Below are 27,988 nucleotides of genomic sequence, written 5' to 3' on the forward strand. Positions count from 1 at the left end.
AAAAAAGTAGTTCTAATTTTTGATATTTTTGATGTGAGAGACGCCACCTACACGCTCCTCGCTTCTCCTTTATATAGAAACAAAATTAGATTAAAATTTTCAAGTTACTATATTCCATAAATAATCTGAAACAAAATCAGATTCTGAAACTTGCTTCTAATATACCCAAAACTAAAAAAGGTAATTCTAATTTTTGATATTTTTTATCCAAAAATTTCAGAAAATTAGAAAAATAGAACGGAGCAATGTGAGAGGCGCCAGCGCCACCTACGCGCCTCTCGCTTCTCCTTTATATAAGTATATTGATTTTTTAAATATAAAAAAATTGAAAATGGAAAAAAATATGATAACAAAGTATCACCAATAAAATTTAATTTTTAAAGACATAACACCTCTTCATGCAATTGGAACACAGATTTATCATATTCTTCTTCCCTTCTTTATGAAGGGTGGTATTGGAGCTTGAATTTTTCATAGTAGCAATTTTTCTTCAAACAATATGCATAGCTTGAATTTTGTTGTTTTTAACTTCTAGTGTTGACTTTGTACAAGAATCTGCTACAAGACCACAGAAGTTCCCGAACCAAAATCTCAGAAGGAATACTAAATGCATATATAAGCAAGCCTAATTACCATAACTGAAAGAGGAACACATCAGGAAACAATTAATTACAACATTTTTTCCACAAGGCAATGTAAAATGGGACATGAAGACGGCAACTTTCAGAATATAAAACATTCTTCCTAGAACACAATGGCAAATCAACATTCAACACTTCTTGCAAACAAGACCCAAACAATGGCAAGACAACAATTTTCAACTCCAACGCCATAATCATACCTTAAACAATCAGCTTGCATACCATCAAACCTGTTCAACACCAGAATAACCTATTTGTCTATCATATTATACTACTTTGGTTGTGCTTGCTGGGAGGTTGTCAAGTTGCTACTACTGCTCCCTCCCGTTCGGTTTGCTTCTCCAACTCTAGATGATAATGCAAGAACCTCAGGCGACATTTCCCAGTTTCCACTTTTTCTTCCCCAACTTGAGCGCCTGGGATGATGTATTCCAACACGGTCACCCTCCTCCACAGTAGTCCTGATCTCCGGTGACATCTGACCCAATCCACCATCCTTGTTCACACTATCAGTGTAAGGATGTTGCCCTTCACGATGATCTAGAGCATCACCAACATCACCCCATACGGCTTTCCTGCCCATTTCAATGTCATCCACAGCCTTGCCCATGTTTGGGCTAACAAATCCACCGCCTACAGATCGAGGTGGTAACCCAGGTTCCCTAGGCACCTCAGCCCTAAAATTGTTCTTAGACGGAGGGATACTATTGTAAAAGATCTCCGCAAAGTTTTGCATCACTCCTTTGTTATAGGGGTTGGCTCGGCGATCATAACGATATCGAAAATTCTCATAAGTTGTCTGCAAAACCAAAAGTAGATGGATTAAAGAAAAATACATTGCAACATTTCCTTTTGAACAGATACACAAATCATGGACAAATTATTGCATGCTCTACCCAAGGAAGATCACATGTTACCTGATTTGTACTTATGAGATACAAATGGAAGGCAGTAAGGCCACCAACGAACCAAACTGCAATGAATGTATAAACTATTAAACAAATTGATGCGGGAGTTTTGATCATTGCTTTCCATATCGTTGTGTCCTCGGAGTTCATGATCCTTTTGATGTAGACCCAGCATAAAACATGGACATATGCACAAAGAAGAGTTGTCGAAGACACAAACATAAAGAAGAACCGATAATTCCGCTGCAGCAGAAGCATCAAAAAGTTCTAATTAATACTCCAACGTAATAGACAAGTTGTGATCATAAGTAGTATAGGCTGGAAATTTTGGAAAGTCGCCATATTAAAAGCCATAGTCATGCACCTGGCAGGTTACATTTATATAAATCTATCCTGCATTACAACTTTCGATTATATGCACAGAAAAGGAAAAATATATAATTCAACTACTATGACTAAATTTCCGAAATGCATTGAAAAGAAACAAACACAAAGGACAATTACTAGGCTTTGTTGAAAGGTAGCTCACTGTTCTAATCTATCATTCTCATACAAATGTACCTCATGTAACAACATTTTACAATCAAATATTGCCAATCCAATTCACAGAAAATGCTTTTCAGGGCGGTCTCAAGATGAGTAGGATAAAAACCCAGCCAAGATTTGTACTTAAATTTAACTCAGCTAAGTTTAGCTGTGTATCCCTTATTTACGAGCGAGGGTACACAATACATAACTAAACATGGTTAGAGTACTGGAAAGCTGAGGTACGAGTACAGCCTTGCAGTGCAAAAGATGACAGTATATATGTGTATTATAAGAGGACCAGTATAACAAAGCAAAGTGCACCATAAAAACAAGTACAACACTACAGCTATATTTGTGAAGAAATAGAAGACAACCCCCAGCATACAGTTACTTTTAGGTTGACAGTTTTCATTCCCATCCAATCACTCAAGCAATTAATACAGGTTTCGGGAAAAAATCACTGCCACTATAGAATAAATTCCAGGGTTCAAATGCAATCCTAGAAGGGTAATGCAACAGTTTAATCAGGCTTACACTAGATTATAATGAGACAATAACTTACTTAAAGATAAATAATATAGCACAAAATGCAGTCAGCTCTAGGGACCCTGTAAAATTAAAAAGACAACAGTCGTCCCAAGAAAGTAAAGGCAGGTGCTTCTTTTAAGGGCGAGACAACTATTTGTTAACTGAACCAACGGTGAGATAGCAGACATCAGTACTTTAGACACATATTTTTTATGTTTTTTGTCCAACATACAACTATTATAAAAGGTGTTAAAACCTGTAGAGTCTTTACTATTACGACAATTTCTATCAATGATACCATTCACTCGTTTAAAATTCAGAACAAAGTCAAAAAATCACAATATAAAGACCATATGCCACTGACAGTATAATATTTACAGAAGTTACATCTCACCAGTCCTATACACTGCCCAACCCAAGGGCAGTGGTGGTCAAATCGCTCAACGCAATTGTTGCAAATAGAACAATGTGAGCAGCGGGGAGGCCTATAAAGCATGCAGGTATCACAATACTTGACCTTCACAGTAATACCATTAACTTCTACTTCCTTGATCCGCGGTAGACGTAACTGTGGGGTTTGAGCACCACCTTCTGCACTCCCATCATAGCCTTCTGGTTCTGGGGGGTGGGCATTGCGAGGAATGATACCAGGATCTCTTCCAGATGTTAGCAGGAGAAGACCTAAAACCTGAAATCCGAAAGATAATTCAGCAAGGAAATCATAAAGAATCCTTAAATGACCGGAAAATCCTACTAAAGGTGGGTCTATAGCAAGTTTGTACATAGACTGATATATTACATATAACATACATTCTTCCACTAGTGGCGGACATTTAAGAAATGTAGGATTTGTGTGATAAGAAACTATAACAAAAATTGAGGTGAGATTGATGTAAAAAAATAAAAGAAGAAAAAGGTCTTCAACTCGTGCGTTGATTTGTGCTTTACATGCAAAGTTGATGGGATTTGAAAACCTAATTATAGTGCATAGTAAACAATTGCACAAATCAAGGCACGAGTTGAAGACTATCTTTGTTTCTCCTTTTACATCAATTTTATCTCTATTTCTTGTTCTTTTCCTCATAAAGATAGGTTATCAAAATTAAAGATAGTGTCTGACATGAAAAGTTCATTTTCTAGACGGTGCGCTATCCGAACTAAAGACAAGGCCTGTTCGGAGCCTTGGTGACACTCTAATGGGCCCGTGGCGTATTGAGTAGAGCCGGGGTAGGCCCAGGTGGGTGATGTCATATATGGGTAGTTTCTCTTAATTTCCATGTAAGGTTTCTATTTACTAATATATATACACACACATCTATTACAGGATAATTGATATAAGCCACCCAGGGAAATGAACATAAACCAAGAACATATACATATGTAATACATAACAGGAATGGACAAGACTTTTAAAACATTGGGTTTCTGCACGCTTTCAAATAAATTATAAATAGTCTGCAACAAAAAGATTAGGGGCCTGATATTTAATATTTAGCATGTTCTCAGCAGAGCTCTTAGGCGTAAGGCACAAGATAAGCACATCAAGAATTAACAATTTAACATGAGTTTAGAATTTGGCAATAGAGCTGAAACTATAACACCTGAGTTAATGAGAATGACCAAGTTTCCTTTGATGAAGAAACAAAATTAGAAGGGATCTCCAACCACATCTCCAACCCTAAACTTTTGCAATCACGTTCTCTTGGCTCTAATCTCTGCTGCAGTTTTGCAGCTTTTGCCTAGTTCTCTCATATTCAGCTATATATGAATCGTTAAAATTCCCAGAATGATGTCTTCAACACCGAATCATGTTGAAGGAAATTGGCATTTTATTTGATTTTTTCATTATTTTTTGTGACTTAAGACTTGTGTGGGGACAGTATCTTAGATTTGTACTTACTCCAGCCATTTATATCGGGTCAATAATCTGACTAGATCCTGGGGATCACCTGGACAAAATGTCATCCACAAGGAGACGACTATATAACTTTGTTGAATAACAATTAGATAGGTTATGCTTTGAAATATACTGCTAAAGCACAGGAACGATAAAAGCCACCAGACACATAGGCTGTAGCCATCTCTAACAAGATCCCCAAGGCTTGACCAATCAGGACTGATGCTCTATAAGTAAGATGCAGAATTAAAACAACTTGCCAGACAAAAGGTTTCGATTTTGTAAATGTTTATACAGCTCCGTGCAGTTTGATCATGACTAAGTAACTCAGTCATCTAGAGATAGCTGAAGCACTATGCAGTTTCAGCAAAAAGCAGATCATGATACATAGCTCTAGCATACAGTGGTCAAGTAATACCAAGTATATAAACTAACTGAGAAATAAAATTAAAGAGAGTTCTTTATGGACAATCCAAATTCCAAAGTCTTCCAATTAACTTGCTAAGTACTGCTTGCTTTACTTAGCGAATGTTTCCTAGTAAGTGGAAGTCTACAAACGAATTATTTCTTGAATGACTTCTACAGACAGGCATATCTAAATAAGAGACGCAAGGAACTTACATAAATTGTAAACAGAATGGCTACAACCATAATTGATACTCCTGAGTGGTAAGAAAAATCATCCAGCAGTTTTCTAGCAACGAAAGCACAGAAGACCGTAACGGGAACTATTATTAGAAGTATGGTCACACCTAGTGATCTTACATCTGGTCCAAATATGAATCTTCCTTGAAGGAAAAAAATCTGCAAGAATACATGGGATAAGATCAACTAGAAATACTAACACAATATTTAGAAAGTAGAAACCATCTTCACAAAAAGACAAAGGTATTCCCATGCAATATAAACACCACAGACATGTTTTAATCAGATAACAAATATGTACAATTTTATAATGTAGTTACTATTATAATTTAAGCTTATATGAAGAAAGAAAATCAGAAAAACTTCTATAACAAAGAAAAATCTAGCTACTCAGCTTAATAAAATAAAACGACACAACAAATATTTAAACGAAATTGGAGGCACTAACATTGTTAACATCAAAACTTTAAAAATTATAAACTTACTAGTTAAAAGCTATAGCCAATGGTGACATCTAGCATACCCTAAATTTCTATTATAGAAATGTACTCCAATCTCGATATTTCACTCCATTCAAACACACAACTAACACAATCAAGAAAAGATCTTTAAACAACCACTTACAAACACACACACATATCAATTACTTTTTCTTCTACAATACTCTAGCTGCGTAAACACTACAATCAACAAAATTAACACACATATCCATTACTCTTGCTTCTATAATAGTATAACTACACGAAAAAAAATCAGCCAAACAAATAATTTTATTTGCCAAAAAAAGAAATAATACAAAAGCAATAAAGAAACAGAACCCTAGAAATAGAAAAATAAGAAAAAGGAGTAAAAAGCTTACATTGCTTCCTTTCCATATCTGATAAATCCGCACATTATCCGACGACCCACCAGAGTATCCGGGCATTGGATCCGACGAGCGCTTAGGAGGAGGCACCACGTACATATTTGTGTGTGTAATGGAGCTAAAGATCTTTCTCGAAAACGATAGAAATGGTGGGTGGGTGTAAAAATTGTGAGATGAAGTGGGTGGGTTTTAGCTGTTCCGGCGAAATGGGGTTTGTTTTCCGGCAAATGGGTTTAGAGAGAAAGTGGCCGACAAGCCATGAGAGGAGAGGGTGGGGGTGTTGGAGACTAGTGTGGGAAAAAGAAGAGGATGGAAAAGCATTCTATTGTGCTCTCCTGGATGTGTTCATTACTTCCTTTTGCCCTTTTCTATATTACTCCCTCTCTCTTTTCCTTTTTTTCTTTTTCTTATATAAAATTATTATCTAAAATTTGTTTGCCATACCAGTAGATTTCAAGAGATTTTATTCAAAGTTTATAAAGATTGAATATTCAAGTTAGATACAAATATTATATATATTTTATAAAATTATATTCAATTAAGATATTAAATAATCAAACTTTACTTTTTAGAACTTTAAAAAGAGTGTAAGATATAATTATACTGAGAGGAGATTACTGGAACTCCAATAATTTAGTTATTTGGAGGAAAACCCACTCCAACAGTATTATAGTGGATTTCCTTCTTCTTTTTTTACAAAATGCATTCATTAAAACATTGAAACACAGTTACGACAAATCCCGGAACTGATAATACAACCTGATTGAGAAATAAAATGAGTTTGATAACTAGTCATTTTATTTTCCAATTGCTTAACAAACAAAATATAAGTATTCTTGACAATCAAAATGATTATAAAGGTTTCCCAAGCAATCCGGTCAATAACATTCCTGAAAATAGTAACGTCACAATTGATATGTACACATTAAAAATATGTGATAGTCCTGTGTTCATACCCATCAGTTACGCCAACTGAGGCCTTAGATACCGATGTCCCCGTATATTGAACAATCTTTCTCGTGCTAGGTTAGCTTTTGCGATAATCACCACCATTTCAGATTTAAAACGGGCTTTCAAGATCTCCCAATACACCAATTAAATCATTATCAACAGACCAAAATATCAAAGTAAAACACACCAAAACATATTAACACATACCAACCACTCTAAAAGGAGAGATACAAACCACTCCAAAAGGAGAGACATAAAACACCCGAAAAGATGGATGCAAGAATCAAAAATCTCACCCAAAAAATGAAGATTATTGAAGAAAAAACAAAAAAAAACAAGAGAAAGGAGCATATAGGTCTCCTGCGGTGACCATGATTATTTAGATTGAATGTGTGAAGGTAAGGAGTAGAGGGGTAGAAGAGGCGGCGGGTGAGGAGAGAAATAGGAGGGGGGGATCGACTCTCGTTAGGATTTTTGTTAAGACTTTTCAAAACACTATTTTTGATACAATAATTTATAACAAAAATATTCTAGTGGATCTCTAAATATTCTCTTAAGGTAACTTTTCTCTTCTTCTGACTTCATTTAATAATAAATATTAGAAACCAACGCTTTCTCTCTATTCAATTTTTTGTAATATTGATATTTTTTTTAATAATAAAATATGGCATAAGGAATGCGTATAAGAAATGTTGTTGGAGAGATCGCAATAACAATGGCTCGCAAGCAGCAATCGCGTCCTGCGACTATTTCATAGCCCCTTCGAAACGACGTCGTTGAAGAGCATGCAACGTCGTCTGAGTGGAAGAGATCTTCTGTCAAACACATAGTCACGCTGGATCCGAAGCAGAAATTCGGGTCATAAACCCGACCTGAAACGAAGAATGAAGATGGGTTCTGAAAAGGATGACAAGGGGGTGTGAGGAAGAAGGCTAGGGATGAGAAGAACCCGGGTGGGAAGCGGGTTTGGAGCGATGAAGATGTAATTGTTATTGTGCAAGGTCTTATTGATAATGAGTTGGAGTATGATGTGGACCCTCATTCTGATTATGATGCATTTTTTTAGTTTGTCAAGGATCTCTCCAAGCCAAAGTGTCTCTTACTCAGTTGAAGGAAAATATTAAGACGCTGATGGGGAAGTACAAGTTTCTCAAAGGAGGAACCCATTCTGATGTTGTTTTTGCTAAACCCGTTGAAGATGAATTGTTTCGGCTTTCCAATATGGTTTGTGGCCAAGGGAATGACAATTAGGGTAATGCTGCTAGCAAGGACAAGGATATGAGTATCGAGATCAATGACAATAGAGTGATTGAGGACGGTAGGAAGGACACGGATACGAGCATCGGGATAAATGAGGAGGATGAAGTGAATGAGGACGGTAGGAAGGAGAGGGATATGAGCATTGGGATAAATGAGGATGGAGTGAATGAGGACGGTGATGAGGATGACGAGGATGGGGAGGAGAATGAGGGTTTGAGATTTAAGGAATTGAATTCGAATTTGAGTCGGCATGGGAGTCGGATGTTAGTTTTCCGCAGGCATTGAAATATTTCAGCATGAGAAATTTGAAGTTGCATGCAAGTGAAAAGAAAAGGGCTTTGGGCAAGGAATGGAAGGATGTGTTGGTTAAAGAGTTGCAGCTGTATATTAACAAGTTGGAGTTGAAGACTAAGCTTGCTAAAGTGGCGTTGGATCAAATGCTAAGTTCAGACCATTGACGACTTGTGGAAAGCGCAATACAAGGTTTTAATATAGTGGTGTCGTGTATATTAGCTATCCTTTGCTTTTGAATTAGTACGAACCGTGTTAATAAAAAAAAAAGGAAATGCTAGGTACCCCAAAAAGTGTTCCCAAGCTTTTTTAACAAATTTTGTTGGCAATTTAATTATGATTGGTTCCGCTCCCACTAATAATAATGAGACCCTATATATGCACATAAATTATCCAATTAAAATCAACCATTTGTCCGCCACGTCATTTGAGAACAAAATTTGGGGTACAGAGCATTATTCGTCCTAAATTACTAAGATCCAATATTTTATATTAAATTTTAAAAAAGAACTAAGGCTGCGTTCACTTGGATGAAATTGAATGAAATTTGTGCTCTGAATTTGAGTTGATAGAAGAAAATGTATATAATTTTCAATCATTCAATCATTTCATTCCAAATTATTCAAACAAAAAAATATAATCCACATGTTTTGGAAGGAATGCTCATTTCACTTTTCCATCATGTTTTGTTACAATCTTCATCATATAAAATTTAATTATATTCATATTTGGTCACTATTTTCTTATACATTCTTCTTTATCCACAGAACTTCTTTATAATTTTTTATTTCATTCTTCCCTCGTTCTATTACATCCAAGTGAACACATACTAAAATGTTGTTGGAGTTTGTTTTAGTGGCTAATTTTAACTGAATATATGAATACTTTATGGGTTTTTCTAGTGTGGGCCTTAACAACAACTTTTCATCTAGGTGGGAGATTTTGATTGGTGATAATTTTTGTGCATGAAGGGGGTCATCATTATTAATGGGATGAGAGCCAATAAAAATGAATCTTCTAACTAACAAGTGGTTGTTATTCATGGACACACCCTTGGAAATTGCTAATTGAGCCGTGGACAAAGATTTAGGAAAATTTATGGGGTGCATGATACTCCCTCTGTTTTTTAATATATGACGTTCGACTTTTTGACACATATTTTTAAGTGTTTTGACCGAGTAGTTAAAAACATTTTTTTTGAAATTTTCTTTTTCTGTATAAAAATATGAAATCAAAATTTTAATTCACAAAAAAAATAAATTAAAAATAATAATTTTTACTACCCGGTCAACCCACCTAAAATTACGTGTCCAAGTCGAAAGTGTCATATAAAAAAAACAGAGAGAGTGTTTGTCTATTTTTTATAACATTTTTCTAGAGTGTGCTTGTGGACACACAATAAGTACAAAATTTGATAAATTTTTCATATTTTAATTGACTTATACTCTTTAACAATGATGGACCTCCTTGCATTTATAACAACCACACCAATCAAAATCATCCAAATTCATATATTTGAGTGCTTAGCATGTGCTCACCTGTACAAACCCTTTCATAATATTATATGTGAGGCTACTCTCATGTTTTTTAATTTTTTTGAAACAAGGGACTACTCTCCTTAAAATCCAACCCCAAATATAACAAATAAAATAATTTAAATTAAATATTTGCAGCAGTACTGCCGTACAGCAATGAAGGGCAATTTGGGAAGACAAAAAGAGGGCTTTATAAAGCGGTGAATCATCGGCAGCAGCAGCAAAACCAGCGCTCGCAGCAGACAGACAACAGAGGTTCGAACCGAACACAATTCACTCTTGTTCTTCTTTCAATTACTTACAGTTCACTGTATCTATATACTTTTGTTTATATGTATCGAAATTATTTCTCAATTATATGAATTCGACTTATAAGTTTTTGAATTTTTCGATTTTCTTGGCAGGTGTAGTTCGTGAAGATATTAATTATAAGCTGCAAAGAGGCACTGCATTGTATTTGAACAGCTTAAGTATTGGTAATTCGCTTATTTCTCACTTATTAAACTTGTAATTCTTGTGTTATGCATTCGTGTTTTGTATATTTGAGATGATACCGTAATTCTTGAAATTCACTTACAGTTGATGTACTTGAATTAGGGTTTGTGATTTTTTTTCTGTTTTGATATCGCTGGTTATTAAGGCCTGGTAAAAAAAGCTTAATTCTGTTATATGTTTATGTATTTTTAAGAACTCGTGTCGTGTTAATTTGAATTTAGCAGAAAGTTTTTGTTTTTGTTTTTTGGTTGCCTGTGTGTTTTTCAAGTGCTTTTAAGTTTTGTGTCTTGAGAAATTTTATTTGCTTATAATTGGAATAGATGAAATTTGAGATTTTATGCGCCGGAGGGTTTTGGACTTGTGATGGAATTTTATTGATTGGCTAATTTATTGGAATTTGCACCGCCTTAACTAGACTATATCCAGGGTTTATGCCTTCTATTTTGAAATGTGATTTTTCAGCTCTTAACTGTTTTTATAGTTGCGTATGTAGTTTCCTTATTTATTACAGGAGACAACAAGTTCATTTGATATCAAATTTTGCAAGTGAACTTGTGAAGATCCTTTAATAAGACAACTATATTTTTCGAAGTTAGCTTTTAATTTGAAATTTTCTTCGAACGCTTTCCACATTTAGCAGCACTTTTAAATGTTTTACACTTGTAGTTTCATATTATATAAATTTTCTTCTCATGCTCATAGACCTTTTTCGGCGTAGAAACCTGAAGCTGACCTGATAGTATCTGTTGAATAGTATAACTACAACACCTTTTTGCTACAATATTATTATGACTTTCCATTCGCCATTTGTATGATAAGTGTGCTTATGTCAAACCGATCAGTTTCCTTAGGTTGATATTTGTACTACAAAATAATGTGCTAGATTCTGATTATATTTACTTGTAGTTTGGTTTATGTCAAGGTTTAAATAGCTTCAAGGTCTACCAGTGTTCCATTTCTCTACTGGACTTCTATCTTATACAATGGGTAGCACATTTAAACCGCATATTTTGGTGGAGAAGCTGGTCAAGCTCAACAGTTCACAACAAAGCATTGAAAGTATCCTTTAAAAAGTATTACCGTATGAAGATTAATTGGCCAAAGTGATTGTAATAATCTCTCGTATAAATAAATTTCAAAGAAAAACCCTTGTGATTTTCATTATTTGTTGTATGATTTAATTCAATTTATTTATGGATATGAAAGTGGACATCATTATACAATAAAATCATAAAGTAATATAAGTGAGCACGACCTTTGGCATTCGTATTCCACTCTTTGATAAAGCAACACATTTCATAGATCTACTGCTCTTTTATTCTGCGACTGATTGACTTCTGGTTTCCTGATATTATCAATTGAATTGAACACTATATTCAACAATAGATACAGCTTTTCCATTCTATTGATTCCACACATTAGAAGTTAAGTTTCTTTTTGTAAAAGTCCTTGCCAACTCAATGCATTGTGATCTTTAATGCAATCAAGCTCTGTCCCATTGGTGTATTTTCCACATGAACAAAGCAAAGAATGTTGTTGAAACGTGGGACAGGCAGTTTCATTGCTCACCGCGTGAACAGCGGTTGGCTTTTCTGTATCTTGCAAACGATATTATCCAAAATAGCAGGCGAAAGGGTTCGGAGTTCGTTGCTGAGTTTTGGAAGGTTCTGCCAGGTGCACTTCGTGTTGTACTTGAAATCGGAGACAAGTCTGAAAGGAATGCTGCAATGCGGCTGGTAATTTTCTCTTTCAACTATAGACGTTGTTTAGCACCTTCTGGTTGTATTCTGTTTTTTAGTTTTGCTTACAGAGATCTGTCATGCAATAATTCGTGAATTTAACATTATATTTGAAATATATGTATCCCGAAATGATTGTGTGAGGAAATAGCCCAAAAAGTTTTTCAGCTACAAATTTAATTTTTCAATTTCTCTTGCTACATTTTAACTCCTAATCTTTCAACTTATTACTATTATATATTAATCACTGAAGAAGTATCTAGCATGACAGCAGGAATTTAATTAATTGCATCATGTACCATTTCTGGCCCAGCACGTCTTTTGGTTCCCTTCTGCCCTTTAATGAATGTTTGCAGTTTGATAGTGTCTAAACTTAAGGATTGGACTTATTCAAGTGTTTTTCATATTTTGGATATCAAGAGCAATGAGTTCATTTCCCTAAGATTGAGGCTGTGTTTTACTTGTTAAAGTCAAAACCTTTAGGGGCATGTTTCAGCAGGAAAATATTGACTCTTCTTCGTCTCTATAAAAAGTAACTTAGGTTCAATATATTATGCTTGTTTCTTAGTCGTTGGAACCTTCCAATCTAGTTAAGACTTATAAATATGTCAATAAGTAGTACACTAATGACGGTCTTTGCTTCAGTTAAGGTAAGAATGAACTAATCAATGGAATGTGATTTTGTCAAAAACAGATAGCATAGTACTCTCCATTATGCGTGGAGGATGCAAATAATAATAATAAAGATAAAAATGGGGAAAAGAATGATTATAATGTGTATTGACATGGACTATACGAGTCTTATAATAAAGAAAAATTAAATAGTCGGATATGGACATTGAGCAGTATTATAACCTTTGGTAGTGGTCTTGAAAAATAATCTAATTTTCGAAAGGGATTACTAAGAGTCAAGATAATCAAAAAATGTAGGTACTTTGTTTTGATTGTAGTTCTCATAAATTTGTAACACATTATATTAATACATAATTAAGCTTATTGCTACCTTCTCTGAAATACCAGTGGTTTTACGTTTTCTTTTTCTTAATGTGCCCTTTCATAGTTGCCTCGGGTTGTAGAGATTGTGTGTTATCTTTGTAGTAAGTTTATAATTTCCTTTTCAATGTAGATTAACATATGGGAAGAAAGAAAAGTCTTTGGCTCTCAAGGTCAGCTTCTCAAAGATGAGCTTGTAGGGAAGAACCTAAACATAAGCAACAATCCTCCAGTATTCAAATTGGTAAGCAAGTCCTTCGAACTTGGTTTTAAAAAAGATGTTAGCTGCCAAGGAATCTTATGATTAACATTTTTTCTTCCAACTTTTTGTGAACAGACAAATGCAGCTGGAAATGCTCTGGAAAAAATAGCATCTGCTTATCAGGTTCTTTATGGTGGTCAACTAGATGAAGAAACTATCTTGCATAATTGTATGAATTCTATTAGATACATTGAAAAAGTAGAGAAGGAAATTGGCGGTGGTATAAGCTCAGGTATCCCTCTAATTCTCTTTGGTAAACCATTTTTCTTAAATGCAGTTAATTTTTTTTTTCCTTCTCAAATTTTTTTGTTACGTTATAGCATAGTTGTATCCTTAATTTTCTACCTTCTCTCACTGCCTTGTGAAAATAGAGAAACTCATCCAATCTGGCACCGTGGAGGAGATTAGGGGGCAGCAGGCTATACTGATGGGTTGTATTGAACAGCTTAGGGATGTACAGTCTTGCAGGATAAGCCTTGTCTCTTATCTTACAGAGGCTCTTCACGAACAGGTTTTGATCTGCAGCCTGTTTACTCTCTAAACTCATTACTTTAACAAAGTGCATCATCCAATTTCAAACTCAATTTTAGATTTAATTCATTTCAATTCATTTAATTTTTATACAAATAAATTTGTAATTATCGTTACATAGCATATAATATATTTAATATATACAGCTAAATATATTTATTTAACATGTCAAATCAACTTTAAAAGAACAAGACTTGTCATGTGGTTGTACTTACTTTTATATTGTTTTCTTTTATCCCTAACAAAGAGCTATAATTGTCTGTTCGTGTCAGGAGGTAAAGCTAAGTCATCTTCGACATCAACTACAGGTAACAACTATAATTATTATCTTTTCATGTGCTTGATTTTAGAAGGACTATTAATAGAGCAGAACAATTAGAAAAATACAATAATATGATTAATTTCCAATTGAATTAAGAAAAATTGCAGACCTTAATTAGATGATACAGTACAACAGTCGTTTCACAATTTCAGCTTCCAAAGCCCTTACTGGTAAATGAAATGTCTTGTTAGAGCATACTGTACTTGATTAAGATAACTGATAAGACATACAAAATATTAGATTCATGATTCACAAAATATAATCTGTTCCCTATCGAAGTTCGTTTACACCTACATTAGTATGTAAGACTTTTATCATTATGTATGAATATTATTATTATGTTTTAGAAACTAAATTTGGTATAAGTTTGTGTGCTTGCGGCCTGAACTCTGAATTGCAACAAAAAAAACAGGGCTTTCTCTTTGAAATTGTCTGGATTGAGACAGTTCTACCCAAGCATGCTATGACCACACGAAACCGCTGATATTTGCTTATCTGGTTTCTTAAGATATTTATATTAGTTCTTTGAAGCAACATTGGATTTTTAGTCTCCGGAAATTGGTCGAGATATTCAGCTTTCATGACAGCATGGTTTTATGTTATTTTGCAGGATGCAGAATCTCAGTCAGAGCAGGCCGAAAATCTTTGCAGACATATTATAAACACTGTTCATTCTCTGGCTGAAAAGAAAGATTCACATAATAACTCAGAGGCATCTCAATGTTTAACGGATGACATTGAAGTACAAACTGCTCCGGTGATGTACACAAAACAAGTGCAATATAATGAGAAACTTTACCACAGTGCAGAAAATTCTAAATCTGCTGTAGCTGGACCAGCAGCCCCTGTGACTGCAACCACATCCGCAGCTCAGGTGCTACCTTATGTCCTACCTGCTGTTGCATCAGATGGGGTCATTGTCAACACAGTGAAGGGACCTTCAGATGATTATCCACTTGAAAAAAAGCTGAAGCTTGAGAGTGGTCACTCTGTTTACCTACAATCTGAGATTCCTCAGCCACCTGTTCCACCCTATCCGCATCCAGACTCATTGCAGCATCATGTTGCAATCACCTCCAACGAGTTGGCTCCACAAGTTCAACCACCACTTCCATTATCTCCTCCACCTATGCCACCACTACCACCTTCAAATCCATTTCAAGTACCTCAGTTCATGCCGAATGTAGGGTCGATGGCTACTGCACCTGCACCATATAGCTATGGCTTAATCCAACAGCTGCCGCCGCCACCCTTTCCCTACCCTGCTGTGGGGTCTGAATATAATGGAAGTTCAAACTTTCCAGCTCCTCCACCGATGCCTTATCAGAATGCTGGTAGATTCTATGGCCAACAGTCCTTCCCGGCAACACCAGTGTCTCGGCAACTGTAAGAAGGTGATGTCCTGGTACTTTTAGACAGCTCAAAAACGAGGAAAGAAATTAGTTGTTCTCCGTTCTTATATACTGCTTCAGACTATCGATTGATTATGTTGTATAGGGGTTTGTAAATTATATATTTATGTCCCCGGATACATAGAATCAAATTTTATAGAGTTGTTCAAAGTATATATCTGTGCTATTGAGTCTTGACTATATAAAATTTCTGTGCCTGTAGGATGCAGGCATACAACAATAGATGAATTAGATTTGGATAAAAAAGAATTAGATGAATTTGTGCTAGGGTGTTTTTACTTGCTTGTTGCATTAAATTTAGATCATTCATTTCCAAACATGTTGTAGGACATTAGGTTCTCCGTTCTCGTTATAACTAATAACCTAGCTAAAAAAATAGAAATGAAATATTTTGCTGGTAGAGGTAATTTTACCATTCAATCTTTATTTTAGCGCACAAGGATTTGAATATTTGATCAAAATCTGCGATGGGATTTACTGTGAAGCTTTAAACAGAAAAAAAATGCAATTTAGGTTGTGAAACTTTGAACAAAAATATATTTAGCTGTCTGTGCTTGAGCAGTATTTGAAGGCAAAAATTCTGTTCCACCAGGGTAAACTGTAGTCACTTGTAAATGATACTCCCTCCGTCCCACCCAATTGTTTACATTGGGTTTGGGCACGGAGGTTAAGAAATATGTATAAAGTAGTGAAAAAGAGGAAGAAAAGTGGGTGAAGTGGTGGGACCCATCGATTTTTAATATATAAAAGAGAGATAGTGGAGTAAAAGTAGTGTGAAAAGGAAGGAAAAGTGATAAAGTGGTGGGACCCATTAACTATTTTGGGAAAGTTTTGTAATGTAAAGAAATGGATGGGACGTCCAAAAGAGGTAACTGTAAAGAACCTGGTGGGACGGAGGGAGTACTCTACTCTATACCAGCGCGGTATTAGACGTGCATCTGAATATTAGATAGTAAAATTACTTTTTTGCGTTAAACTTCTTAATTAGACAGATAAGTAGCAAAACTTTTATTTAAATATTTTTCTTAAACGTATTATATTTTGATCGTGTGAATCACAGGTTTTTCATAAGCATTTTGAGCAGGGAAGAAGAAGGACGTTGGCGGGATTAATGGCTCGACAAGATTTCGCATGTATTATGATATTGGGCTGCGAACAATTCAATTCGGTAGGAAGTAATCTTTCATTTGGAGTATGATTATAGATTATTGGACGGTAATCAGATTTAATTGAAATTAATTGATTGATTTACTTATTCATAATTTATCATAAAGTTTTTGGATATTTTGTGAAAAATCGTGAAATCTTAATTAAATCTATAATCGGTAATTTTTAAAAAGTAAATCGAGAACTCCTAGAATACTTGTAGGTATTAATGTATTATTATTATCCATCGATCTACTAAAGAAGGTATCTAATTTCATATTTATAAGTATGTTTTTCCGATATTAAATTTCTTTATTAATATTTTTAAGATATCTGTGAGGTAAATTTATGGAACAAAAACTACTCCCTCTGTTTCATATTACATATCCACTATTGAGAATAAAAAAACGTTTCAAATTACTTGTTCATTTCAACTCTCAATAATATTTGTATTTTCAAGACGAGGTTTATACCACATCTCACTAAATTATATTTGCTAAATCAAATATCTCTCACATATTATACTTGGTCAATGCAATAAATATAATAATAAATGAAAGTTTTCTACAAAAGTTAGCTTTTCTTAATATACGTAATTTGTTCAAAAGTGGAAATGTATTATGAAATGGAGGGAGTACTTCATACAAACATTATATATTGACACTACTTATTTATAAAAGATATCATCAAAATGAAATTTGATTATACAAAAATACATATTAATATATATATACACAAGCTAAATTCACAGCATGTTGTAGTATCTTTAAAATCCAATAATATAACTATTTACTTTTAGCATGAATTCATTAAATTTAGAATCTATCTTTTTGATAGTATATTCGGAGGTTGTTCTAATAATTTATTTTGAATCTTAAAAAATATTGAGTATTTAATTCGAATACCGAATTATATGATACGTATCAATTCGGTATCAAAATTTATTATAAAATAATATGATATTGATAATTTGACAACTTCAAATAATTTAAGCGGAGAGATCATTGATGTTAAAATAGAGTTTTATTACTTTTATTTAAACAATAATGAAGAAAATATGACATATTATTTTGTATCCAACTTGTACACATTTATATCTCTAGCATTTTTCGTAGAAACAAGTGATAGTTTATTTTATTTTATTTTTTTTTTTGAAACAGGAAGATGTATTCACTTAGCAAGATCAAAAGAGATAGCCTCCAACAAACACGTAGGAGGAGACGTGAAAAAATTACTGGAATTAGCTAAGCAAGGGATTCTAGCGACTTCATGAGCTACCCTGTTAGCATTTCTCCGAACAAAACAAACCTCAAATGCATTCATACTACTACGCAGAAGCTTGCAATCATTTATCATGTCACCAACTTCTAAAAAATTCTGGCCTTCACCCATGATGGCCTTAACAGAAAGAAGAGAATCTGATTCCACCAAGACTTTATCTTCATGCAGCTGAAGATCTTTAACCCAAGACAACGCCTCTCGAATCCCTACAACCTCCGCCTCAAACACGGAATCTGCCGCAGGAAAGCAAATGTTCTTGGCAGCTAAAAATGAACCCGAGTGGTCCCTCAAAACCATGCCTACAGAAAAAGTTTTCGCACCTGGGAATACCGAAGCGTCCACGTTAATTTTGAATGAACCTGCTTCTGGACGTTGCCATTTACACTGCAATTTCTTCTCTGAATTAATCGGATGTAAGGGTTTAGTTTCATACCGTTTCTTTGCGTCCGACCACTCCCTGTACATACTAAAACTGCTGTCCATAGCAAACGCGGGGGTGACTACCTTTCCTTCCCAGACTTTCTGATTTCTCCAACTTGAACACCTCTAGAACACAACCTCCATCTAACTGGAATAACATTGCGACAGAACCGCCATATAAATACCTTTACCTTGTGGGGGAGTTTTAAGTGCCAGACTTTTTTCCACCCAACACTCTGATGGACTGTATTATTACTGTAGTTCAACCCAAACCAATAATGATAGCCGGATTTCGCATTGTAAATCCCGTTATGTGCTCCTATCCATGCAACCTTGTCCCTTCCACTTCGTTGTGGGGTGTTTAATGCCAGAATTGCATCTGCATCATTCTTGAGAAATTGATCTGTAATCAGCCTTTTGTTCCATTTCCTCTCATTGGGGAGAAATAGTTTATTATTTTTAGAGATCATACTACATTTACATTATCTTATCTGGTGCAAGTTAGCTTCAATCCGGTTTAAATTTATAATCAATTAACATTTTGGATCGGATCAATTTGGGTTTGACTGTACATATACTTATTTGTAAAGTATATAAATCTATTATTAAAAAAAATGAAAAAAATGCTGAACTACTTAATTTAATTATTATTTTTTAAGTAAGTTAAAATTATTATTACTCCTTCCATCCCCTCAATAGTTTACATTGAGTTTGGGCACGGAGGTTAAGAAATATGTATAAAGTAGTGGAAAAGAGAAAGAAAAGTGGGTGAAGTGGTGAGACTTATTGATTTTTAATATATAAAAAGAAGATAGTGGAATAAAAGTAGTGTGAAAAGGAAGAAAAAGTGGGAAAGTTATGGGACCTATTAACTATTTTAGTAAAATTTTGTAATGTAAGAAATGAGGGGACATCTAAAAAGGAAATTGTAAAGAATCTAAAAGGAAAGAAGATCACTCAGGAATAACCGAGTCTTGTTGTTTAACCGATTGATTGTGCGGCGATTCTATTATGCGATGTTTGATAATGCTCTCGGAGTTGGGGAATAGAAGATTTAGTGAGCCAACATGGATGGATCATGCATTATACGGACCAAGTAAATTAAGAGAGTGTGTGACGGTTATTATTCAGTGATATCTCAATTTCACAATGTAATAATATTTCGAGATTTTATGTTCTAATTTAGTTTGCATCAATTTCTTTTCTCTCATTCTTTCAATCTTCCAATATGTGGAAATGATGGTTTTTGATTTTGTCATTCGTTTCTTCACCGGAATTCACTATGTCAATTCTCATCATCTTAAGATGGTCTTAGATAAGTCTCATGTGAAGAATGTCATAGTTAAGATATTATATTAACATTATTTTACATGATATTTTATTTATTGTGCACTAAGTTGGGGGTTTCACCAAAACAACGTCTCTATTTAAGGATAGAGACATGTGTACGTACATTTTACTATTGTCAAATCCTACTTTAAATGAGATATACCAAATATGTTTGATTTGGAGTAATTTATTAAAAACTAACATGAAAAATATATAGAATTATAGAAATATTTCTCTTAGCCACTAAAATAAACATGAAAGCGTGTGACTATTAACAGATATAAATACACATCAGCCATAAAAAGTTCCAAGTCACATCCTTGTTTCGATCCAGTGGTGTGAGCGATACCTATTCTTCTAACAAGCTTTCTTTTATACCCAGAGATGAAATATTTTATTTGACCAACAAAAAGTATAAATATTTGCATCATGATCCCATTTTCGTTTCCTCTGATTACTGACATATATTTCGCAAGAACCAGTGACGACTGACGAGGCTTCGTGGTGTTTTACTCTAAAACAATTCATAGGCTGAAGTAAACAGAAAATGATACTTTAATTGAATATATATTCGGTCCTGTTTGGGGCAACTCTTTTTTATAATTTAAAATTTTAATTTTTGAAAAATATACATTTTTTATAATATTTTAGATATAAATATTAAGGAGGTGTTTTATAAATATGTCGTTCTTTTCAAAGTTATTAATATTAGTAAACTTTGCATGCAGATGGCCATTACGAAGACTCGTCATCAGAAACATAGAAGAGACTGAGACAATCTTTCCACTCAAGAGCCTTCAATTCTCAGCTTTCGGAACAAAACTTGTCCTGAACCTCACATTTTCGTGAGAAATTTTTCTTGCTTTGGCAAAGCCTCAGAGATTCCCTTCACTCCATGACCTTTCTTAACTGCAAAATGTGTGTAATCATCGGAATAAGATATGGAGCCATCGAATTCGAAAAGTAATGCACCTGAAAATTTAATATCAAATAATTTGGTGTTTAATTATTTAGAAATGATATAACAATAGAGGCTACTTATAAGCTTTGTATTTCTATCAACAAAATCCTTGGCAACAAGCGGCCCGGTTTTTTCTTTCCTGCTATACCTAATGTGTGAGGCAGCCGACTATGTAGACGCACGCACCCAAAAGAAACTATCGAACGTACATACATTCTGAGTAAGAAAGTACTGGTTGTGAATTTCAGGCGCTCTACAATAGTACGTACAAGATTAGGATTGACGACGATAGGTCTGCAGAAATAACATGTGCAAATCAAGCATATTGCTAAGTTTCAACGTTGTACTTACGGCGCGGTTCTTCCAGGAAAGTGTTAGTGTAGACTATGTGATGTGTCCTGTTTTTCCTGAGCCGGTCCCTTCTTGTAGAGTATGTCATTATCCGCTAAATAAGGATATCCTACTTATGTTTTTTTTTCCCTTCAATATTTAATAAGCTAACTATAGTGTCAAAAATAGTAAGCGCCCCCCCCCCCCCCCCCCCGACTGAAACTGAGAATTAGGGGTGAGCATCGGGCGGTTTGGGTGGTTTGGAGGGTCTAAACCAAACCAAACCGAAAAAATCGGTTTTTCAAAATTTCAATACAAAACCAAACCATTATGTTTAAAATCCAAACCAAACCAATCCGTTTAAAACGGTTTGGTTCGGTTTGGTCTCGGTTTAAACCGTTTTTTATATGTAAAACAAAGTTAGCAACAAAATTAAATTTTGACTTGAAAAATAAGGAATGAAAAATTCAATTTATATATTCTATTTAATCATATTTAAAGAGGATACAAGAATATATTAGCTTGATAAATAAAAAGAGATGGAAGAAAATAAAAAAAATGTGATTCGCATACTTTTATGAAAATATAAATAAAAAGAATGGATCGAAACATAATACATACATCAAAATTAATATAATAAAATATAATAAATAATATTTGTGAAAAAAATCTTTACTAGAATACCTTTTATATGTTTAAGATTTTACATTTTTTTTGTAGATTATAATTTTACTTTTAATAATACATTATTAGTACATGTATATTAATGTTTAAATTTACACATTCGGTTCGGTTCGGATTTATCGGTTGGTTTGGAGGTAAAAACCGAAACCAAACCGAATTATTTCGGTTTTTATAATTTGAAACCATAACCAAACCAAACCGTTATTAAACCGTTAAATTCGGTTTGAACGGATTGGATCGGCCGGTTTCGGTCGGTTTGGAGAATTTTTGCTCACCCCTACTGAGAATAGTGATTTTAATTTGTTTCGGAACTTTTACTTTTTTACCCAACAATTTAATCACTTATGAGTCTTAATTTACATCTCACTTCTAGTCCACTTATTTATGTTAAATAAAAAAACACTTTTTTTAAAATTACTCAAACGGCCTAAGACGAGTAACTAAATACTCCCCCGTCCCCCTCATTTGTTTACATTGGGGGACGGGGGCTGGTATGCATTCTAATGCTTTCGTAAAATGTATTTGGATAAATTATTTTGAACTTTTTTTCTTCTGAATAAAAATTTGATGTATTAAATTTTTATAAAAAAAGAAAAAATTTAAAAATAAGCTATAGAACTATGTTTATATACGCCTTAAAATACGTGTCGAGTAGTGTGAAAAACTGTAAACAAATGAGGGGGACAGAGTGAGTATATAAAGTGAGAAGTAAAATGAAGCGTAAAACATTGTTTATTAAGATAATTTTACCGTTACATGTGATTTATAAATTAATATAAAATATACAAGTAATAAAAAATGGAACATGAGAATGATGTAATTAGCTTTATCATGTCAAAACTTGCAAAAATAAAATAGCGATCCAATGTGATAAATAGAGCTGTAAGCGAACCGAACTCGGACGAACTCTTATCGAACTCGAACAAAATCTTAACGAACCGAACAATGTTCGATAATTTTATCGGACAAAATTTTCTGTCCGAACTCGGTTCGGTAACGAACCGAACCGAACACGAACTGTTCGCGAACATGTCGAACCGAACCGAACATGAACCGAACACGAAATGTTCGCGAACAATGTATATTTTTAATAATATTATATATTATATTTATATATAATATTATAAATATTTTATTTATTGTCGAACGAACACGAGCTTCTCTAACTCGAACCGAACACGAGCTTAACGAACCGAACACGAACCGATCATCCTAAAAATTCGGTTCGGTTCGTTAAGCTTATCGAACGGAAAGTGCTGTTCGAACTTGTGTTCGATAAGCTTACCGGACGAGCTTACCGAACTCGAACACGAACCGAACGGAACGAACTTACCGAACAGTTCGGTTCGTTTACGACTCTAGTGATAGATGATGATGAGAAAAGGGAGCGCGGGCGAGGGATCTTAAATGTTCCCGGAAATAAAGGGTTTCCAAATTTAAATTTAAAATTGAAAATTCATGTATATTGATAAAACGGTTTGGCTAGTGTGTGCCCATGGGCACATGCTAAGCACTAACATTAATAAAAATGGAGGGTTTTGATTGGTGTGGTTGTTGTAACTGCAGGGGGGGTCCACCATTATTAAAGAAGGTAAGCCAATAGAAACCCTCCAATTTCATAAATTTTGGTGCTTAATGTGTGCCCATGGGCACACCATAGAAAAACCGATGATAAAATCATCAAAAAAATTTTAGTCGTATACATTGAAAGAATTAATGATTTTTGGACCAGATATTTAAGACGAAGATATCTTATATAAATATTATTTTTCTGAATATGTTTTTTATTTATAATATATAAAATTTATTTTTTCAAGTGATTATTTAATTTTATATTAATATGAAAATTAGGATCCTTAATTCGAAATTACATGGAGTGCCCAATATTTTTGCCGCGAGAGGAAAAACAAATAAAGGCAATTAGCAAATTAGCATGATTAGACAGCCTAAGTGGTGTGTTGTCTCGAGACACTCGAATTCGACTCCGGCTCATCTCGAGAATTATTAGAATAGATACCAATTTGTTTGTTGTAAGAAATATCAGCCTGCATTTGTAAAAAAGAAAAAAGTAAAAAACTCAAATTTGTAGTTTGGATCTAGTGGCATGAGTTGCCTATTCTTCAAAGTTCAAACTATCTTTCTAGTATGAAAGAGATGTAAATTGCAGGTGTAAAAATTCAACTGACATGAATATCTCATTCCCTCTTTTTATTGTTATTGTCAAACATTCTCTTATGAGTTATGGGTTCAAATATCAACACTGACCATCGAGCTGAGCAAAGGAACCGGTGCAAGGGTTTCCACTTCCAGCCTTTAAACAATTGATAAAAACGAAGCAAGTCAAAAAGTATACAGAAAATGATAGATCAATAAATATATTATATCAATACTAATATAAATTAATAATATAAATTAATAGTAATAAAGATATTACACTTTCTCCATCGTAATGATGTCCAAGTGACTTCTGTGAATTGACAAATTAAACATATATATTTCCAATATCAGAATGATCATATCTTAGCAAAGTCAATGGTCTCCTTCCCATCATGCCCTTTCCTGAAGAAATGTTTCACATAATCCGAATACAAAACCTGCTTGTATATCGCTTTCTCTCCGTTCTTCAGCACCTCAGCTAGCGGGCCAATGATATCTCCTGGTCTGGGATTCACAAAAATAGGCACGGAAACTCTGTTGTTGCTTCCATTAGCAGCAACACGATGCTCAACACTCTTGTATTTACCATTACTCATGATCTGAAGAGCATCACCCACGTTGATTACTATCGATCCGCTTATCGGAGGCACGTGGATCCACGCATCCGTCTCCATTTTGCCGACGAATAGTCCTCCGATATTGTCCTGAAGGAGAAATGTGAGTGTGGAGACATCAGAGTGACGCCCAACTCCAACTGTGAGCTCGGGGTTTGGGCAGATAGGATAGTAGTTGAGGTTGATTCTTTTGGAACCCATGAGAAGTGATTGTTTTGAGTCCATGTCGTCCACATTTAGCTTCTGCATCAGGGCTTGTAGCAGCCACTTGACCACAAACTCAGACTTCTTCATGAATTGGATCGCCTCATTTCTGAAATAATTAAATTATATAGTTAGAATGGGTCCAAGTTCCTGGCATAGGGACCAGTTAAGTAACATAAAATGTTCTGGATGAATATCCAGCCGTCAAAATTATAACATACGTTCAACGCTTTTTAAGCGTTGTGCAAGGTCTGTACTAACGCTTTTTAACCGTTATACGAGGGTATTTAACCCCAACTGTTGTATGTATTTAACTTTTATTTTTATCCTGGCTGCTTATTCATCCAACGGTCAAGAATCTGTAAGTTAGGTTAACAAATCCCTGACATACATGTGTCACCGACCTGCAGTACCTAGAATAATGTGTGCATATAGCATGCAGATCGACCTAGCTACTATATTTTCACTAGTGGCAAACAAAATTTGAGGTGTAATTACATACTTGCATGCGGCTGGCCAAAATGCGGAAGACTCTTCATCAGAGACATAGAAGAGACTGAGGTAGTCTTTCCACTCAAGGGCTTTTTCTGCTTTCGGGATAAAACTTGTTCCGAACCGAACATTTTTTGTCGGAGAATTTTCTTGCGAAAACTTGATTTTCTCCTCAGCAGGCAACTGAAAGAATCTCCGGGCGGCTTCCCTCACATCCTCAAGAACTTCAATGGGGACTCCATGATTAACAATCTGAAAGAATCCCCACTTCTCCGCAGCATTCGCAATCTGATCAGCTACATTCGGATCATCCAAATTCGACATGTCGATCACGGGTATAGATTCTTTATCCAAAACTTTCGTCATGTCTATTCGCTCCTCGAGAGGTTGAATATATTGCTTTGGTAACGCTGGCCGAGCTCGGAGATGCCCTTAACACCATGCCCCTTTTTCACTGCAAAATGTGTGTAGTCATCTGAGAAGGATGCAGCCATTCTGTAGTAGTGCTGGATATCAAATAACAAGTGCTTTGATTGTTTGTATGTAAGTGAATTTATTTGTATGTAGATAGGATGAACGATGAATTGTAATGCATGGAAGGAGAGGCTATTTATACACTTTATTTGAGTTCCATGCATATGCAAATCGAATGGCAAATGAGTGCAACAACCACACAATTAATTTCCACGGCCGTCAAGTGCAACGCTCTCAAACACATACAAATAGGAACGAACACTCACTGTTTAAGTTTATTGTCTTACCCAGAACTATTTCTATTCTAATTAATCGCCTTATCTGAATTGATAACCTATCGGTATTGTTTGCGTTATGTCAAATAAGAATTGATTGCCTCGCATACTTGAAATTAAAATTTGTTGTACAGATGACAAATTGTATACAAACTTGGCTTCTGCAAGAAGTTGATTGATTTTTGTCTGTTGCCGTACCGTTTCTGCCATCGACTCGGATTGGATTAATTATCTCAACATTACCGATTAAGTAAAACATACTCCATCCATTTTGCCGATTGTTTACGTAACTCGTAAAGTATAGTTTGATGATGTATTTTTAATTTTTTCTTTTTCTGAATAAAAGTTTAAATGTCAAATTATTTTTCAGAAATTTTTTTAAAAAATATATATAATGTAAGTATACTTTATAGGAGGCTTAAAATGCGTGTCAAAAAGTAACGTAAAGAACCTGATGGGACGGAGGGAATATATAGTAAGAGTTTTAGGATGGGATGGACCCGGCCTAGACGGGTATAAGTGGGGCCTAGTAAGGTCATGGGGTGGATTCAGTGGGGCGAGTGTGGGTCCTAGTTGGGTGATGATGTACCTTTAAAATTGGGTGATGTCATTTAAATACAATTTCTCTTGGTCTGTATATGAATAATTGTTTACATAGGCTCTTAAAATAAAAATAGAAACCAATACAACTTAGTGATATTCTCAGTACAATTTAGTGATATTCTCTTCAGGATTTAGTGATCTGTGTTGCAGGAATTAGTGAAAACTTGCTGAAACTGCTTAGAATCTTCAGATATGTTCACATTTTCAATTCAGATGATGGTGATGATGGTAGAGGTGAAGGTGGAGATGGAGGAATGACGATTGTAGCGGAGGTCTGGGCGGCTTGAAGTAGGGGATTGGAGCGTCATCGGAATAGTGTCAGCTCCGCCATATTTTGAAGTTGAGCCGAGGTGGAGAAAGAAGTAGGAACGGGATTGAAGGAGGTTGAAGCAGCGACCAAGATGAGGTTGGTGAAGATGGAGGTGAAGATTGTGTTGTTAGAAAAATAATGGAGGTGGAGATGGAGGTGATGGTTATGGAGGGGGTGAGCAGCATAGAGATGGCGGTGGTTATGGAGGAGGCGACGACGAAGATGTTGGCTGGGGCGGATTTGGAGGTGGGGTTGGTGAAAATGAAGGTGGAGATGAGGTTGTTTAAGAATTTAGTGGTATTTGTTTTTAGATTTAGTGATATTCCAGTTTAGTTTTTAGTTTGTAGAATAAAGAGGAATCTATTGTAGTAAGGCTTTATGTATATATGGTTCCATTATGTATTTTTTTTCTAGATTCTATTTAAATCATATTAATAAATTTAATGAATTTAGATGCTAGATTTTATATATTAAGTTTAATTGGTGTAGAACTGTATGATTACGATCATTTTCTTTGAAAGATAAAGTTTCATAATAGTATTTTTTTTTGTTATTCTTTTTTTTAAGGTGTTCTTTGTTGAGTGCAACCCATTATATTATATAATAAAAAGTAAATTTTAATTATTACAGTCATACATAATTCTATTGTAATATATTCTTTTCCATAATTTTTGAATGACATAAGAACAACGTTTATATATTCGGTTAAATGTGAGTTAACTTCATTATAGAAAAGTCTAAAAATCAATTTGACACGGCAGTGCCTTCTGAACCGTAACTTTCGGGTTCTCCTATGGCGAGGAGGCAAATTTCCCCACGCGAGAATTCAGATGTGAGGTTGTCCATGCATTTGGTGCTCGACGAAAAAGTTGGTCTATCAGTCCGATTTTTTTTTTGAAATAAGG

At 34.7% G+C, this 27,988-nt stretch overlaps 4 protein-coding genes across 5 annotated transcripts; 2 read left to right on the top strand and 2 right to left on the bottom strand.

The window, feature by feature from the left end:
• Nucleotides 1-639: 639 nt before the first annotated feature.
• LOC108192827 (probable protein S-acyltransferase 7) lies at nt 640-6,393 on the bottom strand. The gene is made up of 5 exons (XM_017359324.2): nt 6,007-6,393; nt 5,124-5,306; nt 3,000-3,293; nt 1,559-1,792; nt 640-1,440 (listed from the first exon to the last, which is right to left on the bottom strand). The coding sequence occupies exons 1-5, from the start codon at nt 6,109-6,111 to the stop codon at nt 913-915; spliced, it is 1,344 nt and encodes a 447-aa protein (XP_017214813.1). The 5' UTR covers nt 6,112-6,393; the 3' UTR covers nt 640-912.
• A 3,799-nt stretch (nt 6,394-10,192) lies between these two features.
• On the top strand, nt 10,193-15,962 carry LOC108224812 (uncharacterized). 2 transcript variants are annotated; one of them, XM_017399541.2, is made up of 9 exons: nt 10,193-10,304; nt 10,454-10,525; nt 11,451-11,603; nt 12,033-12,280; nt 13,410-13,520; nt 13,614-13,770; nt 13,910-14,049; nt 14,342-14,377; nt 15,002-15,962. In XM_017399541.2, exons 3-9 carry the CDS (start codon nt 11,528-11,530, stop codon nt 15,779-15,781), a joined length of 1,548 nt encoding a protein of 515 aa, XP_017255030.2. In that variant the 5' UTR covers nt 10,193-10,304; nt 10,454-10,525; nt 11,451-11,527; the 3' UTR covers nt 15,782-15,962. The 2 variants fall into 2 exon arrangements, with proteins under 2 accessions (XP_017255030.2, XP_017255031.2); XM_017399542.2 differs by having other exon boundaries at nt 11,467-11,603.
• An 8,368-nt stretch (nt 15,963-24,330) lies between these two features.
• On the bottom strand, nt 24,331-25,930 carry LOC108226888 (feruloyl CoA ortho-hydroxylase F6H1-3-like). The gene is given in 3 exon segments (XM_064079072.1): nt 24,331-25,038; nt 25,432-25,834; nt 25,837-25,930. Coding segments are annotated over 3 exon segments (1,053 nt in total). The 5' UTR covers nt 25,916-25,930; the 3' UTR covers nt 24,331-24,467.
• Nucleotides 25,931-26,624: 694 nt separating this feature from the next.
• On the top strand, nt 26,625-27,370 carry LOC135147253 (glycine-rich protein DOT1-like). Its single transcript, XM_064080144.1, has 3 exons — nt 26,625-26,747; nt 26,902-27,045; nt 27,215-27,370. Exons 1-3 carry the CDS (start codon nt 26,625-26,627, stop codon nt 27,368-27,370), a joined length of 423 nt encoding a protein of 140 aa, XP_063936214.1.
• The last annotated feature ends 618 nt before the right edge of the window (nt 27,371-27,988 follow it).

Source organism: Daucus carota, chromosome 6 (assembly GCF_001625215.2).
Source record: "Daucus carota subsp. sativus chromosome 6, DH1 v3.0, whole genome shotgun sequence".
Classification (NCBI taxonomy): Eukaryota; Viridiplantae; Streptophyta; class Magnoliopsida; order Apiales; family Apiaceae; genus Daucus; species Daucus carota.

Excerpts from the sequence above, each read along its gene's own strand:
- LOC108192827 (XM_017359324.2), bottom strand. The coding sequence starts at position 6,111 with ATGTACGTGGTGCCTCCTCCTAAGCGCTCGTCGGATCCAATGCCCGGA. Across the intron at positions 3,294-5,123 it reads CCATTCTGTTTACAATTTAT|GTTTTAGGTCTTCTCCTGCT; the intron begins GTAAGTTCCTTG and ends TTCGGATTTCAG. Across the intron at positions 1,441-1,558 it reads ATCTCATAAGTACAAATCAG|ACAACTTATGAGAATTTTCG; the intron begins GTAACATGTGAT and ends TTGGTTTTGCAG.
- LOC108224812 (XM_017399541.2), top strand. The coding sequence starts at position 11,528 with ATGGGTAGCACATTTAAACCGCATATTTTGGTGGAGAAGCTGGTCAAG. Across the intron at positions 13,771-13,909 it reads TGGCGGTGGTATAAGCTCAG|AGAAACTCATCCAATCTGGC; the intron begins GTATCCCTCTAA and ends TTGTGAAAATAG. Across the intron at positions 14,050-14,341 it reads CAGAGGCTCTTCACGAACAG|GAGGTAAAGCTAAGTCATCT; the intron begins GTTTTGATCTGC and ends TGTTCGTGTCAG.
- LOC135147253 (XM_064080144.1), top strand. The coding sequence starts at position 26,625 with ATGGGACGGAGGGAATATATAGTAAGAGTTTTAGGATGGGATGGACCC. Across the intron at positions 26,748-26,901 it reads CGAGTGTGGGTCCTAGTTGG|GATTTAGTGATCTGTGTTGC; the intron begins GTGATGATGTAC and ends TATTCTCTTCAG. Across the intron at positions 27,046-27,214 it reads GAATGACGATTGTAGCGGAG|AAAAATAATGGAGGTGGAGA; the intron begins GTCTGGGCGGCT and ends TTGTGTTGTTAG.